The sequence below is a fragment of the Myxine glutinosa genome, chromosome 13 (assembly GCF_964187855.1).
Source record: "Myxine glutinosa chromosome 13, kmMyxGlut1.1, whole genome shotgun sequence".
Lineage (NCBI taxonomy): Eukaryota > Metazoa > Chordata > Myxini > Myxiniformes > Myxinidae > Myxine > Myxine glutinosa.
Genome location: NC_136273.1, coordinates 23,522,947 through 23,545,906, shown reverse-complemented (window position 1 = coordinate 23,545,906; position 22,960 = coordinate 23,522,947). Strand labels below are relative to the sequence as shown.

Below are 22,960 nucleotides of genomic sequence, written 5' to 3'. Positions count from 1 at the left end.
CGCGAGCTGTTCCTTCGCCAGCTGCCTCACCCGGTACGCCTCGCCCTGGCTGGCACGTTGATCACGGATTCCCGCGCCCTCGCCAGGGAAGCCGATAAGATCTCCTCGGCGGGCCAGCACATCGGCGCGGTTACCTGGAGCCCGCCGCCGTCCGAGGCGACGCCCACGACACCCGAGTGCCCTGCGCGGTTGGAGGCCGAACTGCCGGTGCAACTGGCGGCCGCCACGCTGCACCGCCCGCTTCCGACACGACGGCCGGGGCCTCCACCTGACCGGGCGTGGTGTTATTACCACGCCAGGTTCGGACACAAGGCTCGGACGTGCCGGCCCCCGTGCACTTTCGGCAGGTCGGGAAACGGCCGGGCCGGCGTTCATTCCCAGCCATGAGCGCCGGCCACTCGGGCAACTTGCTGTTTATTCGGGACAAAGCGTCTGGGCGGCGTTTCCTGTGTGACACCGGCGCCCAACTGAGCGTCATACCCGCCTCCGAGCAGGACAGGCGGGACGCCGTTTGCGGCCCCTCTTTGGTCGCTGCTAATGGCTCGGCCATACGCACTTTCGGCCCACGCGTCGTCACCCTCTGCTTCGGCAGCCAGCGTTTTCAATGGACTTTTGTGACCGCCTGCGTCCCCATGGCTTTGCTGGGCGCCGACTTCCTCTGCGCGCACGGGCTGCTTGTCGACGTCAAATGTCGTCGCCTTGTCAACGCCGAGACCTTCAGCTCCCTGGCGTGCACGATGAGCAGCTCCGCGCCGACCGAACTGGCGTGCGCCCTCCCGGCAGCGAACGAGTTCGCTCGCCTGCTCGCGGAATTCCCGGCCCTCACGCGGCCGACGTTTTCGGCCGTCGCGGTGCGGCACGGGATCGAGCACCACATACCCACTACGGGCCCGCCGGTCTACGCCAGGGCCCGCCGCCTCGACCCGGCCAAGCTCGCCGTGGCGAAGGCCGAGTTCGACGCGTTGGAGCACCTCGGCATCGTGCGGCGCTCCGATAGCGCGTGGGCCTCGCCACTGCACATCGTGCCAAAGCCGGGGGGTGGATGGCACCCGTGTGGTGACTACCGCCATCTCAACGACGCTACCACCCCCGACAGGTACCCGATCCCGCATATTCAGGACTTTTCCGCCCGTTTGGCGGGACGGGTCATCTTTTCGAAAATTGACCTGATACGGGGCTACCACCAGGTACCTGTCCGGGCGGCCGACGTCCCAAAGACGGCCGTCATCACGCCGTTCGGCCTGTTCGAATTTTTGCGGATGCCGTTTGGCCTCAAGAACACGGCCCAGGCATTCCAGCGCTTGATGGACGGCGTGCTGCGCGACCTACCGTTTCTTTTCGTCTATCTGGACGATATCCTCGTCGCCAGCACGTCCCGCGCCGAGCACCTCCTCCACCTCCGAACACTGTTCGGTCGCCTCAGCGAGCACGGCTTAATTGTCAACCCGGTCAAATGCCACTTCGGCGCGACGACCGTTGACTTTTTGGGCCACCGCATCACCAAGACCGGGGCCGTGCCGCTGCCGACCAAGGTCGAGGCCATCACCACGTTCCCGCGTCCCCGTTCCATCAAGGCCCTCCAAAAGTTCCTCGGCATGGTGAATTTTTATCACCGATTCGTGCCCCGCGCTGCTCAGCTCATGCGGCCCCTTTACGAGGCCCTCCGGGGCAAGCCGGCCAAGCATGACATTGTTTGGTCCACGGCCATGGACGCGGCCTTCGCCAGCGCCAAACGGGCCCTCGCCGACGCAACGCTGCTGGCTCACCCGGTGCTCAACGCGCCCATCGCCCTCACTACGGACGCCTCCAACTACGCGTTGGGCGCCGTCCATGAGCAATGGGTGGACGGGGTTTGGCAGCCACTCGCTTTTTTCAGCCGGCAACTCCGGCCGAACGAGTTAAACTACAGCACGTTCGACCGCGAGCTGCTCGGTCTATTCCTGGCCGTTCGCCATTTCCGACACCTCCTGGAGGGCCGCCCGTTCACGGCTTTCGTCGACCACAAGCCGTTGGTCTACGCAATGGCTAAGGTCACGGAGCCATGGTCGGCCCACCAGCAGCGCCACCTCTCCGCCGTGTCGGAGTTCACCACGGACATCCGGCACGTCACCGGCAAAGACAACGCCGTGGCCGACTGTCTTTCTCGGGCCAGCGCGAACGCGGTCCACCTCGGCGTGGACTTCGCGCTCATGGCGGCCGACCAGACCACCGACGCCTCGGTGCAGGCACTCCGTGCGGCGGACACGGGCCTCCGCCTGGCCGACATTCCCTTCGCGGGCACCGTCCTGCTCTGCGACGTCTCCCAGGGCCAGCCTCGCCCCATCGTGCCCGTTTCCTGGCAGCGCCGCATCTTCGCCTCCATCCACGGCCTTTCTCACCCGGGCCGGAAAGCTTCTCAGAAGCTGGTGTCGGCGCGTTTCGTCTGGCACGGCCTTCGACGAAACATCCGCGACTGGGCCAACGCCTGCACGGCCTGCCAGCGGGTCAAGGTCCACCACCACACCCAGGCCCCGCTGGCACCTTTCGCCGTGCCTGAACGGCGTTTCGACCACGTCCACGTGGACCTGGTGGGTCCCCTGCCCCCCTCGCGGGGGTTCACCCACCTGCTCACCATGGTGGACAGGACCACCAGGTGGCCGGAGGCCGTGCCCCTCGCCTCCACCACCACCGCCGACGTGGCGCAGGCGTTCATCGCCACCTGGGTCGCGCTTCGGCGCACCAGCGGACATCTCGTCCGACCGCGGCCCACAGTTCACGTCTGAGCTTTGGGGCGCGGTCGCCCGTTCGTTGGGGGTCACGCTGCACCGCACCACGGCCTACCACCCCCAAGCCAACGGGTTGTGTGAGCGGTTTCACCACTCCATGAAGGCCGCACTCATGGCCGGCCTTCAGGACGACGGTTGGGCCGACCGGCTGCCGTGGGTCCTTTTGGGCCTTCGCACGGCCCCCAAGGAAGACCTCCAGGCGTCCGCCGCCGAGCTCGTCTACGGCCAGCCGCTCCGCATCCCAGGCGAATTCGTGCCCGACGCTACCAGTCCCTGGTCCGCCGCTCGCCAGCGCTCGGACCTCCAGGAGGCCGCCCGACGATTTGCCCCCGTGCCGACGTCCCGCCACGGTGGCCCCCAGTCCTACGTCCCCCCGGCGCTTCGCACAGCGGAGTACGTCTTTGTGCGTCATGACACACACCGGGGGCCACTCCGGCCGCCGTACGACGGGCCCTTCCGGGTCCTGCGACGGGGCGAGAAGTCTTTCATCGTCGACTTCGGCGGCCGGCCGGACCGGATTTCTGTGGACCGCCTCAAACCGGCGCACATGGACGTCGACCGACCACCACGGTTGGCCCTTCCTCCGCAGTGAGGCCGCCCCCCGTCCACAGTTCCCCCCGCTCGACCACCCACCACCACGTCGGACCCCTCCCCACGACCCTCCAGGGGTCGCTTCGGCCGGGTCATCTGGACCCCCCTTAAATTGACCCTGCCGGTGCAGGTCGATTCTGGAGGGGCGTGTGTAGCGGTTACCGCTGGATGCACACAATCGCCTTGCACCGGCCAGAACACGGCCAGACGCGCCTCTCCCGGGCATGCCCGCTCTCGCCTTTCCAGGGCTCGCCCAGAGCGTCCGGGCATGCCCGCTATCGCCTTTTCAGGGCTCGCCCAGAGCGTCCGGGCATGCCCGCTATCGCCTTTCCAGGGCTTGCCCAGAGCGTCTGGGCATGCCCGCTATCGCCTTTCCAGGGCTCGCCCAGAGCGTCCGGGCATGCCCGCTATCGCCTTTCCAGGGCTCGCCCAGAGCGTCCGGGCATGCCCGCTATCGCCTTTCCAGGGCTCGCCCAGAGCGTCCGGGCATGCCCGCTATCGCCTTTCCAGTGCTCGTCCAGAGCGCCCGGGCACGCCCAGCCTCGACTTGCCAGGCCGCAGCCAAACACGCCCGGGCAGGTCCAGACTCGCCTTTCCAAGGCTCGCCCTTGACACCCGGGCATGCCCGGTATAGCTTTTGCCGGGCAAACTTCCCGACATAAATGTGTATATATATTGCTGCCCGATAAACGGGCTTGTCAGAATACCTGAGCTGTTTTGTTTCAATAAAGCAACTCGGACGAATTCCGTCTTTGGTCGCGTCAATTCTTTCGACTCGCGTTGGAGCGCAGCTCCTTCAATGGCCTATTTTACTCCAGGGGGTCCCAGGATAAACCCACCAAAAATATCGTTGCGATTGGTTCAGCCGTTTTTGCGGTACCTGGGAACGGACGGACGGACATTTGGTGAATTATAGTAAGATGATCTGAAAAAAAAACAGCATAAATATACATGGTAACTAGAATGGCACTCAGTGGAGAGCATACTTCCGCCATGTGATCAGTTTACGTTTTGTATCCGTTTTGTATCAGTTTACGATCAGTTTACGTTTTTTTGTATCCTTCCGCCAAAACGATTTGTTTTGTATCGTTTCATCAGAATAGACCAGAAAAATCACAATACAGAATCACATTTGATCAAAATCATCAGTCCACAACTTTTTGAGATATCCTGCTATGTATAGTTTTTGGCCCAATCTCCCAATGGTGAAGAATCACTTAAAAAATTAAATAATTCTCATATCCGAATCCATATTCAGATCTTCACCAACATCGAATCTATTTTTCCTCGTCACACACAGAAAACCTGTCCAACAAGTTTCGTCCAAATCCATCCATAACTTTTTGAAATATCCAGCTATGTATCGTTTTTGGCCCTATCACCCAATGGTGACGAATCATTGAAAAAATTAAATAATTCTCATATCCGAATGCATATTCAGATCTTCACCAAGATTGAATCGATTCTTCGTCGTCACACACACAACCTGTCCAACAAGTTTCGTCCAAATCCATCCATAACTTTTTGAAATATCCAGCTATGTATAGTTTTTGGTCCGATCACCCAATGGTGAAGAATCATTGAAAAAATTAAATAATTCTCATATCCGAATCTATATTCAGATCTTCACCAAAATTGAATCGATTCTTCCTCGTCACACACACAACCTGTCCAACAAGTTTCGTCCAAATCAATCCATAACTTTTTGAAATATGCAGCTATGTATAGTTTTTGGCCCTATCTCCCAATGGTGAACCATCACTTAAAAGATTATGACTCGCCCATTAGGATGCTTGAAGAAGGGCTCATGCCCAAAACGTCACTCCAACCTACCTTGTTAGTCACCACAACTGATGTACCATTTATTAGGGTGGTGATGTGAACCCGGCATTCTTTATTACCTCCGCCATCTTAGGTGGATGGCGGTTGTTTTCACCCTTGTTTGTCTGTATGTGAGAGCGATATCTCAAAAAGTTTTGGACGGATTTGGTCGAAACTTGGTGGACAGGTTGGTTGTGTGACAAGGAAGAATTGATTCGATTTTGGTGAAGATCTGAATATAGATACGAGATTTAAAAAAAATAATACAAGTGATTCTTCACCATCAAGAGATGGGGTCAAAAACGATGTATGGCATGGTAACTCAAAAAGTTGTAGACAGATTTGGACGAAACTTGGTGGTTGAGTTTGGGTGGTTGACATGAACAAGCTGATTCGATTTTGGTTCAGGTTCGAATCCAGATCCAACCTATCAGTGGGGATACTAAATGTAAACCGTTCGGCCTGGTGGAGGTGTGTGCGCTACCGAGTGCTGTTCGAGTTACCTCCATGTTTTTTGAAAAAAGAAACCGAAGGAATATTGTAACCTGCTTCGTCTGTCTGTCGGTCTGTCTGTCTGTCCGTCACACTATCTCCTCCTAAACGGTTTGGCAGAAATTGACCAAACTTGGTAGTTGTGATCTCACCACATGGCAAGAAGGTGTGAGAGCAGTATCATTTTTGGTTCCGCCACTTGTGGTGGGGTCAAAAGTTCAAATACTGAAAATGCAATTATGGCCGCTTCTGGATGAAACTTCACAGATGCGATTAACATTTGTGGACACATGATATATGTCACAATTATTTAGATTTGACCCCCGTTTTCATGCCCCAGGGGGCTGTGGGACTTGGTGTGGGACGGGGAATACAATTTAACTGTAGATTTGATATTGGGTCATTGGTGGTGGAACTTTTTGCCATCTTTCAACTTTGCTTTGGATGTGAAGTTGGGGATTTTTGATGACACGTCATCGACTGCTATGACACGTGTATAGTTTTATTTACTTACATTCCTGCTTACACTCACCTTTCCTGTTTTCTTTCATTTTTCCTGTATAAAGTCAGGATATAGGACTGTATCACAATTAGATACGTTTATTAATGGGTCACAAGTGTGGTTGTTAGTCTGAAGCCATGACAATTTAAATAGCGTTATAAAATAAGCTTCAATCTTTTGCATTTCAAAGTGTTGCGTGAGGTTGTGTACATTTTCAGAGTAAAAGATAAGCCGGCTATCCTATTCGTGTGTGTGTGTGTGTGAGTGTGCGTGCTTTTGACCGTGTGTGCTTTTGAACGTGTGTGTGTGCGTGCTTTTGTGTACGTGCTTTGTGTGTGTGTGTGTGTGCGCGTGCTTTTGAACGGGTGTGTGTGCTGTTGTGAGTGTGTGTGTGTGTGTGTGCTTGTGTACGTGTGTGTGTGTGTGTGTGTGTGTGTTTGTGACGTGTGTGTGTATGTGTGTGCGTGCTTATTTGTGTACGTGTGTGTGCTTGTTTGTGTACGTGTGTGTGTGTGTGTGTGTGTGTGTGTGTGTGCTTGTGTACGTGTGCTTGTGTACGTGCGTGTGTGTGGGCGTGCGTGATTGTGTGGCGTGCGTGCTTGTGTGTGTGCGTGTGTTAATGTGTGTGCGTGTGTATATGTGTGTGCGTGTGTATATGTGTATATATGTGTGTGTGTGTGTGTGTGTGTGTGTGTGTGTGTGTGTGTGTGTGCGTGTGTATATATGTGTGTGTGTGTGTGGTACCTTTACACATTTTATTTCCCCACTGCTCTATATATTTAACCGAAGTTTCTGAAATCTACCATTGATCGACATATCAATATTTGCATAACCACACGACATATTACTGAGAAATTTATATTGGTCATTAATAAACAAAGTATTGTCATCATTATTTAATAAGCACATGTATCAATGAAACCGCTTTCAAGCAAACATATGATACACGTGACGTGGCCTGTTTTTTTTGTTTTTTAAATAAAGAAAATGACGTTACTTTTATAAAGACATACTGTACTGTATACTCCAGACAGTAACATTAATGAATGATATAATTTAGCTTTCCAGTGTAACTATTACTGCGCTGTTAAAAAAGTGTAATGCTGCCACTAACTTCTTTATCATGATCGTCATACATTGTGCGAAGTCTGAAAATGTGATCAAACCGTAAGCGTTGCAACAGCGTAGATAAAAGTACAGGTAAGTAATAAACCCATAAACACCTGTATTCTCTCGATATAAAATCCCAAATTTAAAGCCGATGTTATCGCCTGCATCTATCTTCATGCCATGAGTGATGAGGGCTCTTCCTCTTTCCTGGCCGGCGTCTCGCCTCCTCCCCTCATAAGAACCCCTTTCCCGTCCACGACTTTCATTGCAGCTGTGACTTTGTCCATCCACTTCGTCTGCTGTCTCTGTCCGTCTTCAGTCGCACTTTAAGCCGGTAAGTCTCGTCCGCGAACATCTCATCGACGTATCGGAGCCTGTCGTCGGACCTGTGACGTCATAGTCAAATTTCGAAATCATTCATAAAAAAAACCCACAAATGTTCTTTTGTAAAGCGATAGATCTGATCCGAGTGTGACCTTCATATCGCTTAAAATGAGTATTGCGTAGATCAATATTTACTTACTGTACTTTACTGATTTATTTACAGAATAGCTTTTAGATTTTCGTTAAAACGAAGCTTTTCCTGACTGACGCCCAGTGGAGAGGTTATTGCGATGTCAAAGAAACCACAATGAAAGAATTGTGTGGTATTACGTCAGAAGGTTCGTGTGTTTATGTTATTATTAGTAGGCCTATGTGTTTGTATTAATGTCGTCGAGACTCTTCAAAAGAAAGTTTTAATGACTATGCGCATTTGTTTCCGTTCTCCCTGCGCGGTTTCAATGTCAGGGTCCATCCAAGGCGATTCGCGCGTCACTTGGGTGCAGTGACGTCACAGTTTTTTGGGGTTTTTAAAATCTACGTTTGCTGTCTGTATTCATTTAATGTTTCCGACATTGACACAGTTTGCCATTTACGGAGAAGTACAGAATATTTGAACTCTGGCAAAGCGATGTAACTTGAGATTGAAATACGGACAAACAAGTAAACTTTGACGCAGTAAGAGGTCGTTTGGACCATCGTGCCTGCACCGTATCGACACCACATCGATTCATTCCAGATCGGTTCATTAGGGTTATCATATTTGAACTTTCGAAAAAGAGGACACTCCAAAAAAAAATGGGATACCCCAGAGAGGGGAACACCGAAAAAAGAAGATACTCTGGAGAGTGGAGAGGGTGCACACCGAAAAAAGAAGATACTCTGGAGAGGGGCACACCGAAAAAAGAAGATACTCTGGAGAGCGACACACCGAAAAAAGAGGATACTCCGGAGAGGGGCACACCGAAAAAAGAAGATACTCTGGAGAGGGTGCACACCGAAAAAAGAGGATACTCCGGAAAGGGGCACACCGAAAAAAGAAGATACTCTGGAGAGGGTGCACACCGAAAAAAGAAGATACTCTGGAGAGGGGCACACCGAAAAAAGAAGATACTCTGGAGAGCGACACACCGAAAAAAGAGGATACTCCGGAGAGGGGCACACCAAAAAAAGAAGATACTCTGGAGAGCGACACACCAAAAAAAGAGGATACTCCGGAGAGGGGCACACCGAAAAAAGAAGGATACTCTGGAGAGCGACACACCGAAAAAAGAGGATACTCCGGAGAGGGGCACACCGAAAATAGAAGATACTCTGGAGAGGGTGCACACCGAAAAAGAGGATACTCCGGAGAGGGGCACACCGAAAAAAGAAGATACTCTGGAGAGGGTGCACACCGAAAAAAGAAGATACTCTGGAGAGGGGCACACCGAAAAAAGAAGATACTCTGGAGAGGGTGCACACCGAAAAAAGAGGATACTCCGGAGAGGGGCACACCGAAAAAAGAAGATACTCTGGAGAGGGTGCACACCAAAAAAAGAAGATACTCTGGAGAGGGTGCACACCGAAAAAAGAAGATACTCTGGAGAGGGACACACCGAAAAAAGAAGATACTCTGGAGAGCGACACCGAAAAAAGAGGATACTCCGGAGAGGGGCACACCGAAAAAAGAAGATACTCTGGAGGGGGACACTCCAAAATAAGAGGATACCCCAGAGAGGGGAACACCGAAAAAAGAAGATACTCTGGAGAGGGGCACACCGACAAAAGAAGATACTCTGGAGAGGGGCACACCAAAAAAAGAAGATACTCTGGAGGGGGACACTCCAAAATAAGAGGATACTCTGGAAAGGGACACTTCAAAAAAAGAAGATACTCTGGAAAGGGGCACTTCGAAAAATGAGGATACTCTGGAGAGGGACACTTCGAAAAAAGAGGATACTCTGGAGAGGGACACTCCAAAATAAGAGGAAACTCTGGAGAGGGACACTCTGAAAAAAGAAGATACTCTGGAGAGAGACACTTCGAAAAAAGAGGATACGTACTCTGGAGAGGGACACTTCGAAAAAAAGGATACTCTGGAGAGACACTGAAAAAACAGAATCCTCGGGAGTAGGATACTCTGGAGGGGGACACTCCAAAATAAGAGGACACTCTTCAAGAGTTTTCTTTACGTTTTGAGCAATCGTATTGGTAGTCTCATTAGGTGTGTTCCAGACCTCGATTAATTTTGACTACAAATCACCATTCATCCAGTTGAAATGCTGAATTGTTACTGCCAATATTGTCCTTGTGCTTATCCAAGTCCACCTGAGATTGTAAATCAATAGCACCTTTATTTTCCACAGAGATGTACGTACCAGCTGTACATACCAAGCACTCGGTTTCTCATTCTTCTCGACCACTTCAAACGGGAATTTTATCTTTAGTTCTGCAGTGAATCTTCACTTCCGTTTTTGGCATTACGTTTAGGGGGAAGTAAAATAAAATATCAAATAGTGAGCTCTTGAAGAAAATCAAACAAGTGTGTACGGTACGGACTCCGAAAATACCCTGAATTGCGGACTGAGTATGTCACTGGACTCTCTCCCTGTGTGCGAGGTTGGCCAGGAAGTGGACCTGGGGGGGTAGTACAGACCTGTAGCAAACTGTCCTGGTCCTAACATTACACAACCACATTATTACCGTAAGAAAATGTCCAAAAATGGATTAACTGTTTACATAAGGTAAAAAGTATCCCAAATATTAAAATTTATCCCTTTGAAATTGCAAAAGCAAAAAATGGCAAAATCCTGCACATTTTTCGTTATTTAAAAAAAACCAGGCCGAATGGAGATTTAATGACCGAAAAAAAGGACATGCCTGAACCAAACAGGATGCATGGCAATCCTAGGTTCATCAACTTGACTTTATCAAAGTAAATGTTTGATTTAAATTGCCTCGTGACTACAATATGAAGTGCAATACACAGTACAAGTACAAGACTACAATACAAATATGTTTAATGATGTAATAATGTGGGTGGAGGCATAATGGTCGACATCATGACATCAAAGAGTGTCGTCCTAGTTCGGATTGTGATGAAATGAACAAAAAACACCTTTTTCATCATAACTTGAATAATTTTCCTCTGATTTTCATGATGTAGAATTTTATGGATAGATTGTATGTGGGGACACATTTTCTTTATTTACGCTCTATTCATAAATGTTGAAGGTTGAGGTAATACGGTGGTCAGAAGAAACAATATGGACATCATTGCATCAAGCATAAGTCGTGGGTGAGTGATCACCAAGGGTAAGCTTCCATCGGTTGGGGGAGGCTTACCCTTGGCGATTGCTTTGTGATCGCAGATATCTAGTTGTTTTTTGGGTTTTTTTGATAGTGCAAAAGTTTAAAAAGGAAGATGGCCTGGGATCAGTGTAAAACATGATCCTACCTGTCCTGGCTGGATGTTGCGGAGGTGGAGCACATACGTTTGTACCGTCTAGTCTGGGTTCGGTTTCCAATCTTACAATAAGCTGCCAGATTGGCCCTTCGCTGGTAGCACGGATGTAGTATCACAATGTGCTCCGCCCTTGGATGTGCATTAAGCCAGGTGTCTCATCTGCCTGCATCAGTTGGTGGCCATTAAAGATCACACAGTATCCTGTGTTGGTTGAGTTATCACCGGCACCCTGAACAAATTACAAATTCCTGTGCAGTCGAATGTCAGGCCTGGCCAGCCTATTTGTGAAGGGTAAAAAATATTCCACTGCCGACCCCACAAATAAGGTGGGTTTACATAATATTAGACTTGCATTATCTTGAGGCAGAAATAATAAAGTCTCGTATTTCCAATCAGAATATGTACATTAGGGCCGTTCTGTTTGTGGGTTGAGGAATTTGTTTCATGAGTCAGATTAAAAAAGGTTTAATCTCTCAAAAAATAAAATCACACAAACTATTCAACCAAAGTAGTAATTGACCACTATTTACATGTCAACCTTGTGCATACACCTTAAGTATAACTAATCTATGATGACATAACTCACACACACAGTCCCAAATTGCTCATACATAAATTCACCATACAAGCCTCTTCCTCTCGTTTCACCTCTTTTGCCCTCTCTTGATCCGTCTGGAAGCCCCTGGTTGTGTTTGAACAGCCCCTTTACACGTATTGTCACCAGATTATAGAAGGAGGAGGGGGAGGAGGAGGAGGGGAAGAGTTTTGTCATATTCCAGAATTGAAGAGTAAGACTAGTTTCGTGTATACCTGTAACAACGATGACCTTTATGATCTCGTGTACAACACACACAACAACAGGCATTTTAAGGCCATTTTCCCTGCTAGAGCGGGGGTTCGTTTTGTGGGCCCCATGATAATCTTCTCCATTTTGCCCTATTTTCTGCATCTCCCCTTGTTAACCCCCTTGCCCGCATTTCTTCTTCCACCATCTTTAGCCAAGTCTTTCTCGGTCTTCCCCGTCCTCTACTTCCTTCTACATTAATTTCCATCACTCTTCTCAACCAGTCACTTTCATCCTTCCTCAACACATGACCAAACCATCTCAACCTGTTCCTCTTCACAGCATCAATCACAGGCAATATTCCCATCATCTTTCGCAATTCATCATTTGTCTTCCTCTCTCTCAACGATACTCCGCACATCCATCGAACCATTCACATTTCCACCCTTTCCAGCCTTCGTTGCTGCTCTACGTTCATTACCCATGTAATTAACCCATGTAATTAACATTAACATGTAATTAATTAATGTAATTAACATGTAATAACCCATGTTCATTACCCTGCTCCCATAAATCATAACACTTCTCACACATGCAGCATACACCTTTCCCTTCAGCTTCAGCGACACTCTCCCCCTCATCAGCACGCCACTCAGTTCCCGAAACTTCTTCCATGCACATCTCACTCGAGCAACCGTTGCCGAGTCTGATCCACCTTCTCCATTCAGCATGTCCCAGAGGTAGCAAAATGTCTTCACACCTTCCAGCTTCACGCCGTCTCCAAGATCCAACTCAACATTTCCTCCATCTGCAGCTCCCTCTGAGCACACCCTACACTTGAATGTAGCTGCCACACTGGTAAATTACCCTCTCAGACCACTACATTTTTGATGAACCCACTCAGCGCACATTGTACATTGAATGGAGTTCACTCCAACACCCTTCCTGCACACAGCACACGGCCACTTCCCAGTTCTTTCCACCTCACCACATGCTTTACCACTTGCCATCACCTTCGTCTTTCCGATATTCATCTTCAGACCTTTTGTCTCGATACATTCCTTCCACTTGTTCATCTTCTCCTTCAGTCCATCCATACTTTCTACAATCAACACCAGATCATCTGCATACAACAACTCCCACGGTAAACCCTCCTTTACGTTCTGAGCCAGCACCTCCATCACAGCTACAAATAGTAGTGTACTTAGTTCTGACCCCTGATGCACTCCCACCTTCACCTCAAACTCACGACTGTTCCCGTCCTTCGTCCTTACAGCTGTGCGCGCTCTTTTGTACATTGCCATCACTACTCTGATCAACCATTCCTCCACTCCTAACTTCCTCAATGCCCATGTCACTACTTCACGTGGAACCCTATCGAATGCTTTCTCCAGATCAACAAACCCAAGAAACAACTTCTTCCTCTTCTCCATGTACTTCTCCTGCAACTGCCTCACAATAAAAAGCGCGTCTGTCGTTCCTCTTCCTGGCATAAATCCAAACTGCATTTCGTCAATCTTCACTTTCTTCCTTATCCTCCTCTCCAACACCCTTTCCAATACCTTCATTCCATGCTCCAATAACTTTATCGCTCAGTACGAGCCACACTCCAGGGGGTCACCTTTCCCCTTGTATAGAGGGATGAGGGTACTCAGTTCCCAATCCACTGGAATGCGGCCTTCTTTCACCACCAGATTGCAGATCTCTGTCATTCTCTTCACACCCCAATTTCCCGCTGCATTCAACATATCTCCCACAACTCCCGTTGGCCCTCTCGCTTTTCTACTCTTCATTGCTTTTATCGCTTCCTCAACTTCCTTCTCGGTTATCTTCTCTGCCGGTCCTAAAACTGGGTTACTCTCTATGTTGCCATCCCATTCATTCTCTGCATTCAACAGCATTTCCATATATCTTTTCCATCTTCCTTTAATCCCATCTGGGTCCACAACGATTTGTCCCACTTCATCCTTCAAGCAATTCACCCCCATCACATCACACCTCTCTTTCGCTATCTGCTTTGCAATCCTGAATACCGCTCTCTGACCCTCTTCCGAATCCAAGCGTTCTCCGAACATTTTCCTACATGCCTCCTGTGCCTTTGCAACCTCTTTCTTTGCAGCCTTATAACTTTCATGCTCTGCCTTTTCTGCCCCCATACCCTTCGCCTTCTGCCACTCCTTGAACTTTTTCCTCTTCTCGTCAATCTTCTTTCCAACTTCATCATCCCACCACCATGTTTCCGAGTGCCTCGGTGGTCCTTTTGTCCATCCACATACCTCACCAACGGCTCCCCACAGACTATCTTTCATTGACATCCAACCACTTTCAAGCTCAACCACATCATCCTCCACCAAACTCAGCCTCTCTTTTAATGTCTCCCTCACTGTCACCTCTTTCAACATCCACACCTTCATTCTCGGTTGGTACTTCAGCCGCTGAGCTCTCCTCACACCTTTCACCCTTATGTCGCAGACAACCAAGTGCTGTTGTGAAACAGCCTCCTCCCCTGGGATCACCTTTGTGTCCTGGAGGTGCCCCCTATCTCGCCTACGCACCAGCAGGTAGTCAACGGTTGTCGTCGACCCACCTGACGTGTATATAACAAGCTTATTATCCTCTTTCTGGAACTGAGTATTACAAATCAACAAATTAGCTCCATCAGCAAACTCCAAAATCCTTTCACCTTCTCCATTTCTCACACCATATCCGTAATCCCCATGAACTCCCTCAAAACCGTCCATACTCCTTCCCACATGTCCATTTAGGTCTCATCCTACCACAACAACTTCCTCATCTTTCATGTTTTCCATCAGCTTCTCTATCGCAAACCAGAACTTGTCCTTTTCTTCATCGCTTCGACCAACCTGTGGAGCATATCCTGAGATGATGTTCACCAAGAGCTTTCCAATCATCACTTTCACCATCATCAACCTTTCACTCACTCTAGTCACACTCACCACACTGTCTACAAACTCCTCAGAAAACAGGACACCAACACCATTCACGCCCTCCGGGCACCCTTGCCACACAAACTTGTATTTCTGTCCCTGCCTACCCTTCACCATTCTCACACCACTTCCCTTTCATCTCGTCTCCTGCACACAACATATGTCCACTCTTCTTCTGACCAATACTTCCACCACTTCTCCTGATCTCCCTGTCATTGTCCCTACATTCCATGTCCCAAATCTCAGAAACCGATCTCCACGTCGGGATCTCCAGTCTCCACCGATCTCCACTTTATGATCTCGTGTGAGGGCGCTTTTTTGTGGTACGAGACGCGGATACCAGGAATCGCCAATGATATATTTAGAAATGTCCGGTTTGTAACCTTTGAGCAGGTGTCCTCATTATCAAGGTAATTTTTTTTCTCTTTCAAATGTTCCGTGCTCATATATGGCAGGTGTATACAATACATAGTACAGGTTTTATTGAATCAGTAAATCGCTCATTACAGCAGTGCCAAACTTGGATGAAAGTAGTCATTCATAACAAATGGTATAATCATCTCCGAGATGGCTGCCTCTCTGGACATTTGATAGATGCGTCTATTTTGATGGAAAGATAGTTTGTTGAGCATCGTGATGACGATGAAACGGGAGGGGTTAACGGATTACTTTGGTTACCAGGTGAGATTTCTGTTTTCCACATTTTAATCGTATTCCCAGGATGGCAATGGTGTCAGCGAGTGTGTGTGTGCCGTGTGTACCGCAGGAGCTTGAAGAAAAGATACCATGAACATGAACGTGACAGCCTCTCACGTCCATCACCACCACCATGACATGGAGCATGATATAATTAAAGAATCGGGAGGTGATGGTAACGGCGCAATGAGTCATTCACATAATATGGTATGTCTGCCTCGTGTTATCATTCACACTATATTATGTAGCATGTGCCTCAGGAAGTATTTCATAATTTCACCTTAGATGCCAAAGTCACACATCTCTATAATGCTGAACCTCCTCAAACATGATCAACTGCAGGTCAACCAATCGATCAATAAATCGGTTTATTACAAAAAGACTTTCGCAGCCATAGGCTGAATTACAGTCAATTTACAAATATTACAGGGATAAACACAAAAAATAGAAATGGCTCAAACACAAAATGGCAAATAAATAAGATAAAATTGCCGTCCAAACCGAGAAAAAAAACACAGATATCGAACAAAACACAATGGGCGTCAAACTCATTAACACAAGGACCTCGTCCAATTCTTATTCAAAAGGGGGGGTTAAAAAGGGGATGGGGCTGCACTTGTGGCGGTTGGTTCGACATCTAATAGTAGATAACATGTCGGAGTTCCTTAAGGTATTGTTTCTAGGTGGGGGGAGCCAATCTCTGTGTATGTTTGATTTTAAAACTACATTACCAAAATTGAGGGAGAGAATGTGATATTTCAGTTTTTTCTTTTTAATAAATGTGCAAAACTTTCTAAAATCCTGTTTTCTCTTTGTCATTATGGGGTATTGAGTGTAGATTGATGAGGGAAAAAATGAATTTAAACGATTTCAGCATAAGGCTGCAACATAACAAAATGTGAAAAAGTGAAGGGGTCTGAATACTTTCTGAATGCACTGTAGGTCGGTAGGCAACTGGTTAAGATCGAGTTGCGGAATGTCTTGAGCCACCGAGATGAAGTGTTGATTCACTTCATTGGCAGCATCCTTGAGTAACATTTCCGACAAGGTAAAACTTGTTTTGCTGGTATGTCCAGTAAGTTTTTTTTTTTTTTTTTTTTTTTTTTTTTTTTTTGTGGTGGAAGATGCCACTGGCGAGGGTTAAGCTTTTTCAATTTGCCAATGCTGGAATCATAAAAGTCGTTTAGCACGCTTTACTAATCTAATTATTTTATTACATAGGAGTAACCCATGGTTAACCCCCGCTTTAGCGGGGAAAAAATGGCCTCAAAACGATCATTCATATTCATTCATTCATTCATTCATTCACATAGGAGTCACCATATAAATTATTACTCCCGCCAGGGAGTAATGCATTCTATCGTGTCCGTCCGTGTGTGTGCGTATGTGTGTTTGTATGTTCATGAGTTCGTGTGTTCTGGATGTATATATGGAAAAGTTCGTGTATATCTGGAAAATTTCTGAACGGATTTGGATGAAAGTTGGTGGGATGATTGCCCTTGGGATAAGGAAGAATTGATTAGTTTTTGGTGAAGCTCAGGATATTATTCCGGATCCAGGAATTTTTTAAAGGATTTTTTACCATTGGAAGATCGGGCTCAGCAGCGGCCACCCACGGCGGGAGTATGCGCTCTACTGAGTGGCGTTCTAGTTTACCACTGGAGAAAGCTTTTTATCTTTTATAAAATGGACGATTTCAATTCTGGTGTAAACCACGGTTTATCCTCAGAGTCAATAGATGTGACTTTAGTTGGGAAAAAATTATCGATGGCGTTGTGCAACACTTCGTAAAATACGGAAGTTTTTTCTTGCGCAGTTTCAGCAACTTGATCCTCGCTGCATTTGTGGTTAGTTATCCACTGATCAAAGGATCGTTGATCTGAGTCTTTGATAGGACGTGCAATGCGTGTGTGAAGAATGTTACGCTCATTGTCAGGTTGCAAAGGTTGCCACAGAACTGCATTATGGTCACTCAAGCCAATAGGTGGCAGTGAGATTAGGATGTGACGCAGTGGTTTCCACAAGGGTGTATGAATCATCATGTGTGATCATCACAGGTGCTGGCACCTGTGGTCTTCTTTTTTGTAAATACCATGGCAATGGTGGTATAAAGATATATTGCAGATGAGAAGGCCGTTTTAGGGGAAAACATTTCCTTCTATAGGATCCGGAAGCCCTTGATATCCCCACTCCTTTTGAAGAAAAAACAATGGGTGGATATTGTATTGTTATCGGTTCCATCTCTGTCTGTCCGTTCATTGCGCTACATCCTCCTATAGAGTTAGGCAGAAGTTCACCAAACTTGGTAGTCATGATCATCACATTGCACGAAGCTGCAAGAGCAGTATCATTTTTGGCATTGCCCCCAGGGGCAGGATCAAAAGGTCAAATATTTTAAAATGCAATTACTAGCACATTTTTAATGAAACTTTGTACTGTGTATACAACTAACATTGGGGGACGCATGAAATATGTAAGGATTTGTTGGATTTGACCCCGGGTCATTCCCCAGAGTGTGGGGACTTGGTATTACAGGGGTCAAAATGGAAAGAAAATTGGATCATTAATGTTGGAACCTTTTGTCATCTTTCAACTTTGCTTTAGGTGGGAAGAATGGGGATTTGTGATGACATGTCGTCGACTTCACTCCAGTTAGGTCGTCTCGATCTTGAAGAGATTAACTTGTAAAATGGGTCAGATGTCCGGTCGTCCGTTAACTTTTTGCTATTTCTTCTACTCCTCCCTTATCACCCGGCTGATTGTTCTGAAACCTGACACGTGAATACAAGACAGTATCCCGCACAATCGCTCAGGCTTCAATTTTTCAATTTCGGATCATGGGAGTTCCCCCAAATCAGCAGAGGTCTGAACTACAACCTCATGCGATAACCGTCAGCCCACTCGGAGCTATTTTTTTTGTTCTTGTCCGAGTGTCTCGGTGTAATCATTTGTCTGATTATGAAAATAGATGGTAAAGTTGTCCTTTCATTTTGTATTTTGTATTGTTTGTTCCTCTACAAAAAAGCTTCGCGTTTGCGTCTACCTGCATGGGGCCATTAGCAATCGCATATCCCATCACAGCAGTTCTGTGACCAAGTTCCCTATTGCAACATCCAACCTTCCCTGCATGCCAGACATCTTGTTGGATAGCAGACCTTGTTCTACGGTGATGGTGTGAGATTATTGGCATGTGTGTGTGTGTTTGAACAGCCCATGACGTTTTACTTCGGGTGCGACAATGTCCCCGTGCTGTTCAGCTGCTGCATCATCAATTCGGCAGCAGGTCGGCCAAGCAACACCATGCACCTGTAGAGAGAGTAGTGAACTGCACACCGCATGATTTGGCTACATTATTTAATGCTTGTCTGAATGACTAATTTAATAAAGCATTTGCTAACGATACTTGTCACCAATTGGCACAAAATGAGAAAGATTTGCCCCAAAAGATGGCCTGGTAACATTTGTTCATCAATGTCAGTGCACATGGGCCATTATGGAGTTGTTTGTTGATGATTCTGAGCTGGAGATGCAATAGCTTTTCTTTCTATCCTTTTGTGGCTTTGTCCATGTTTAAAATAATTATTTTAATACGATTCACCCATCCATGTTATTAACCAGGAATGGTCATGGCCTGTGTTGTCGTCTTCCTCGTTTCTGCTCTGTACGAGGGACTCAAGGTGTTTCGTGAGGTACTGCTGCGCAAGTCCCAGGTTCGGGTTCGCTACAATAGCATGCCCGTGCCTGGTCCTGACGGGACCATGGTGATTGAAACGCACAAGACCGTTGGGTGAGCCCATTGAAACTTTTAAATGAAAGTGGAACTGATGAATCGTATTGCTCGGAGCACAAGTTCAAATCCCACTCATCGTATGTAGTTGTCTATTGTTACCTCCACCACCAAAGGTGGATGGAGGTTATGTTTTCAGCCCTGTCTGTCTGTTTGTCTGTGTTTTTTGTCTGTTTGTGAACAAAATATCTCAAAAAGTTGTGGACGGATTTGGCCGAAATTTGGCAGCGAGGTAGCGTATGCGACAAGGACGAAATGATTAGATTTTGGTGAAGATCCGGATCTGGCTTGTATAATTTTTCAAGTGATTCTTCACCATTGGGAGAGAGGGCCTAAACGATACATAGCAGGATATCTAAAAAGTTATGGACGGATTTGGACAAAGCTTGGTTGACCGGTTGGGTATTTGACAAGGAAGAATCGATTCGATTTTGGTGAAGATCTGAATATGGATTCGGATACGATAATTATTTAATTTCTTAAGTGATTCTTCACCATTGAGAGATCGGACGGAAAGCGATATATAACACGATGTTTAAAAACATAAATTTGATGAAGAATTGCAATTTTAATTGTGCCGTGGACCGACCGCATGTTACAATGATGTGGTCCAGCAAATTTTGCGGCCAAATGGCTCGGGGGTAAAGGATTGTATTACAAACAAACAAGAGCATGACACACGCTGCAGGGCAGTGTGTGTGTTTGTGTGTGTGTGTTTGTGTGTGTGTGTGTGTGTGTGTGTGTGTTCGTGTGTTTGTGTGGATGTGTGTATGTGTGTGTGTGGTGTGTGTTCTACGGTGATGGTGTGAGATTATTGGCATGTGTGTGTGTTTTTGAACAGCCCATGACGTTTTACTTCGGGTGCGACACCAAAGGTGGATGGAGGTTATGTTTTCAGCCCTGTCTGTCTGTTTGTCTGTAACCCATTATAATCACTCTGCTTGCTTGTTCACACCAATGTTCGTTCAATCACACCTATGTTTGTTCATGATACTCCCTACACCTTAGAATGTAGCATTGTTATTCCATAGCTGCGTGTTGATTGAGCCAAATTGCTTAAAATGTCGGCGGTGTGTGTGTTCCAGGCAGCAGATGATCAGTTTACCCCACATCTTGCAGACATTCCTGCAGGTCATTCAGGTCGTCATTAGTTACTGCCTCATGCTGCTTTTCATGACGTTCAATGGATACCTGTGCTTGGCTGTGGCCTTAGGCGCCGGAACGGGATACTTCTTCTTCAGCTGGAAGAAAACAATTGTGGTGGACATCACAGAACATTGCCACTGAGATCGCTTTTCTTCAGTTCGATGCACTTTTACTCGTCTTCTCATCTCATCTGTGCATCCGATTTCCGTATTTCCCATCGCGCCTTGCCACCTTGAGTACCGATTCCGACCTTCCTTGGTTGAACTTCTCTCACCTGACTTACATTTTTTATCTCACTGCATTCAGTCCAGCCTCTCTTATGTTTTTTTCATCTACCCCTAATATGTTAAGTATTTTTTTAAATCACTCTTTCTTTTAGGATTCCAGAAATATTAAGCTTTGCACGCATCTAACACGTTGAACTGACACGCTGTACATTTAGGCTCATTTGGTCATCAGGGGTTCGTCAGCCAATGAGCTTGTGGGTGGCGATCATGTGACATCCTGAGGTTCCTTCGTGATGCATGATGTGAACCAAAGGCATTCTTGTTGAGAAGATTATCAGATAGGAAGTATAAGGATGGAGTCCGATGAATACATTTTGATCACCTTGTTGAACCTCCTGAAATGGAACGGTGGGTGCCAGGCTTAATATTTCAGTTATGATTCTGGTGTGTGTGTGTGTGTGTCTGTCTGTTTGTCTGTGTGTCTGTCTCTGTCTGTCTGTGTCTCTGTCTGTCTGTGTCTCTGTCTGTCTGTGTCTCTGTCATGGTTAAAGCTGGCGAATGTTATACCCGAAGGAACTGAGCACTGTATATTTTGGTGTTGAGCATCATACGACTTGAAGTTACCATGAGGGTTACAAGTGAGCACGCCAATATAATTTGCCGTATGTTTTATGGCACGTGGACCAATGACAACCATCCTCGTCTTGAAGCGATAATGCACGTGTAAACACACCAACAGCAAATTGTACTTGAACCGTCTCCGAGTGTGTGCATTTGTTCGGTCAGTAAGACACGGTTCTGTTTTTGTATGTTTTCTTCTTGGTTGTGGCAGGGGGGAGACTCGTATGTCATGTATGTTTGTGGGAAGAGGGGGGTTTAGAAAATTCACGTTGAGAAGCCGTAGAGGGAAAGTGAGTGAGAAGAGAGATGAGCGAATGTTCATAAAAGGAGGGGAGTCTCAGGGGCACGCCATTGGGGTTTCTCAAAACACCTGCCATGTCCGTGTTTATCAATCGATGAATGACCTTTCGTAGCATGAATGTCAAACCCAAAGGAGAGTAAACACGCCGATCGCAACCGTCACCAGTCCGTCCTTAGCAAAATCTCGGTCTCTGTTCGTTTCCAAACTAGAATTTCATGTTTTTTTTTTGTTTGTTTGTTTGTTTTTAACAACTGTTCACAATTTGCCTTCAGATTGTTACAAGCAACGTTTGTTGTCTCCGCGGTACATGTTGATGGGTGCTGTGTCATGCCTTTGGTTATTGGTCACAGCCACCCCCGTGCTTCGCCTTCGGGAAACTTGGGACAACTTGTCAAGTGTAAATTCTGGGAAATCGGTTTTGAATTCCATCCCTCTGCAAAGGTCTCGAATTTTATAAACTGTTATCTCAAGATGGGGCACAAAAGGTTTTTGTGCGGAAGCTTTTGTCATTGGCTCGATTCGGCAGAAAGTTGTTTCAAGCGGAGGTTTTTCTCTGTAAATTTTGTTGCAATTTATTATCTAAGTAAATCTGTTTTGGAAACCTTGAAGAGTATTGCTTGGTTATCCTTCCTGTTACTCGTCGTACATTCTTCTTTTCCGAATTAAGGACTGTTTCAGAGCTCCCATGTGTTTGATAAGCAGTTTTGCTCCAACTTGAGGAACTGCATTTTGTTTCCTGTTAAACATCGAGTATCACGCATCCATATCAACCCAAAAGATGCCACACTTCTGTTAATTATATTAACCTACTTCATTTATTATAAAAGAAGCCACTAAGGAACGTCTGTTTGGTAATTGTGACGTGTTCGGTACATTTTTCACAGTGAGTGAAGTTTCTGTTCCTGCATTTAATTCAGTTATTTGCTGGGAGAGGCAGCTGCCGGGATGTCTGTTTGTGGAGTTTTTAACAGAATCTGCAACATAAATCCATTTATCTCTTGTAAACAATTTGGCATCCACTTTGGCCATGTTTCCCAACAGGCTTTGAAACATTTTTCCAAGGTCATTGGGTCGTAACCTTTTCTTCCTGTTCTCATCACTCAGTTTTAACTACGTTTGCCATCACCAGGTGCTGTGTTTCCATGGTATGTGTCGATGCTTTATTACATTTGTGAGGCAGATGTTCATTTTAGTTCAGATGACAGGAAAGCACATGAGTTGACCGCAGTTGATAATGTGATGCAACAGTGGCTGAGAAAAATCGTAACTGATTCGGTTCCTATTCAAAAAGGATGCATTATGACTGAATAGGTTTTCCCTATTTTTGGTAATAAATAGGAAGTAAAATAAAAAAATCTTTTGATGATACATTTTTGCAGTCAAAGATTTTAATATTGAAC

At 46.9% G+C, this 22,960-nt stretch overlaps 1 protein-coding gene across 1 annotated transcript; it reads left to right on the top strand.

Moving 5' to 3' along the window:
* The first annotated feature begins 5,291 nt into the window (after positions 1-5,291).
* On the top strand, positions 5,292-22,928 carry LOC137438708 (high affinity copper uptake protein 1). The gene is made up of 6 exons (XM_068133981.2): positions 5,292-5,364; positions 7,553-7,615; positions 15,549-15,685; positions 18,689-18,761; positions 19,097-19,265; positions 20,351-22,928. The coding sequence occupies exons 3-6, from the start codon at positions 15,569-15,571 to the stop codon at positions 20,550-20,552; spliced, it is 561 nt and encodes a 186-aa protein (XP_067990082.1). The 5' UTR covers positions 5,292-5,364; positions 7,553-7,615; positions 15,549-15,568; the 3' UTR covers positions 20,553-22,928.
* The last annotated feature ends 32 nt before the right edge of the window (positions 22,929-22,960 follow it).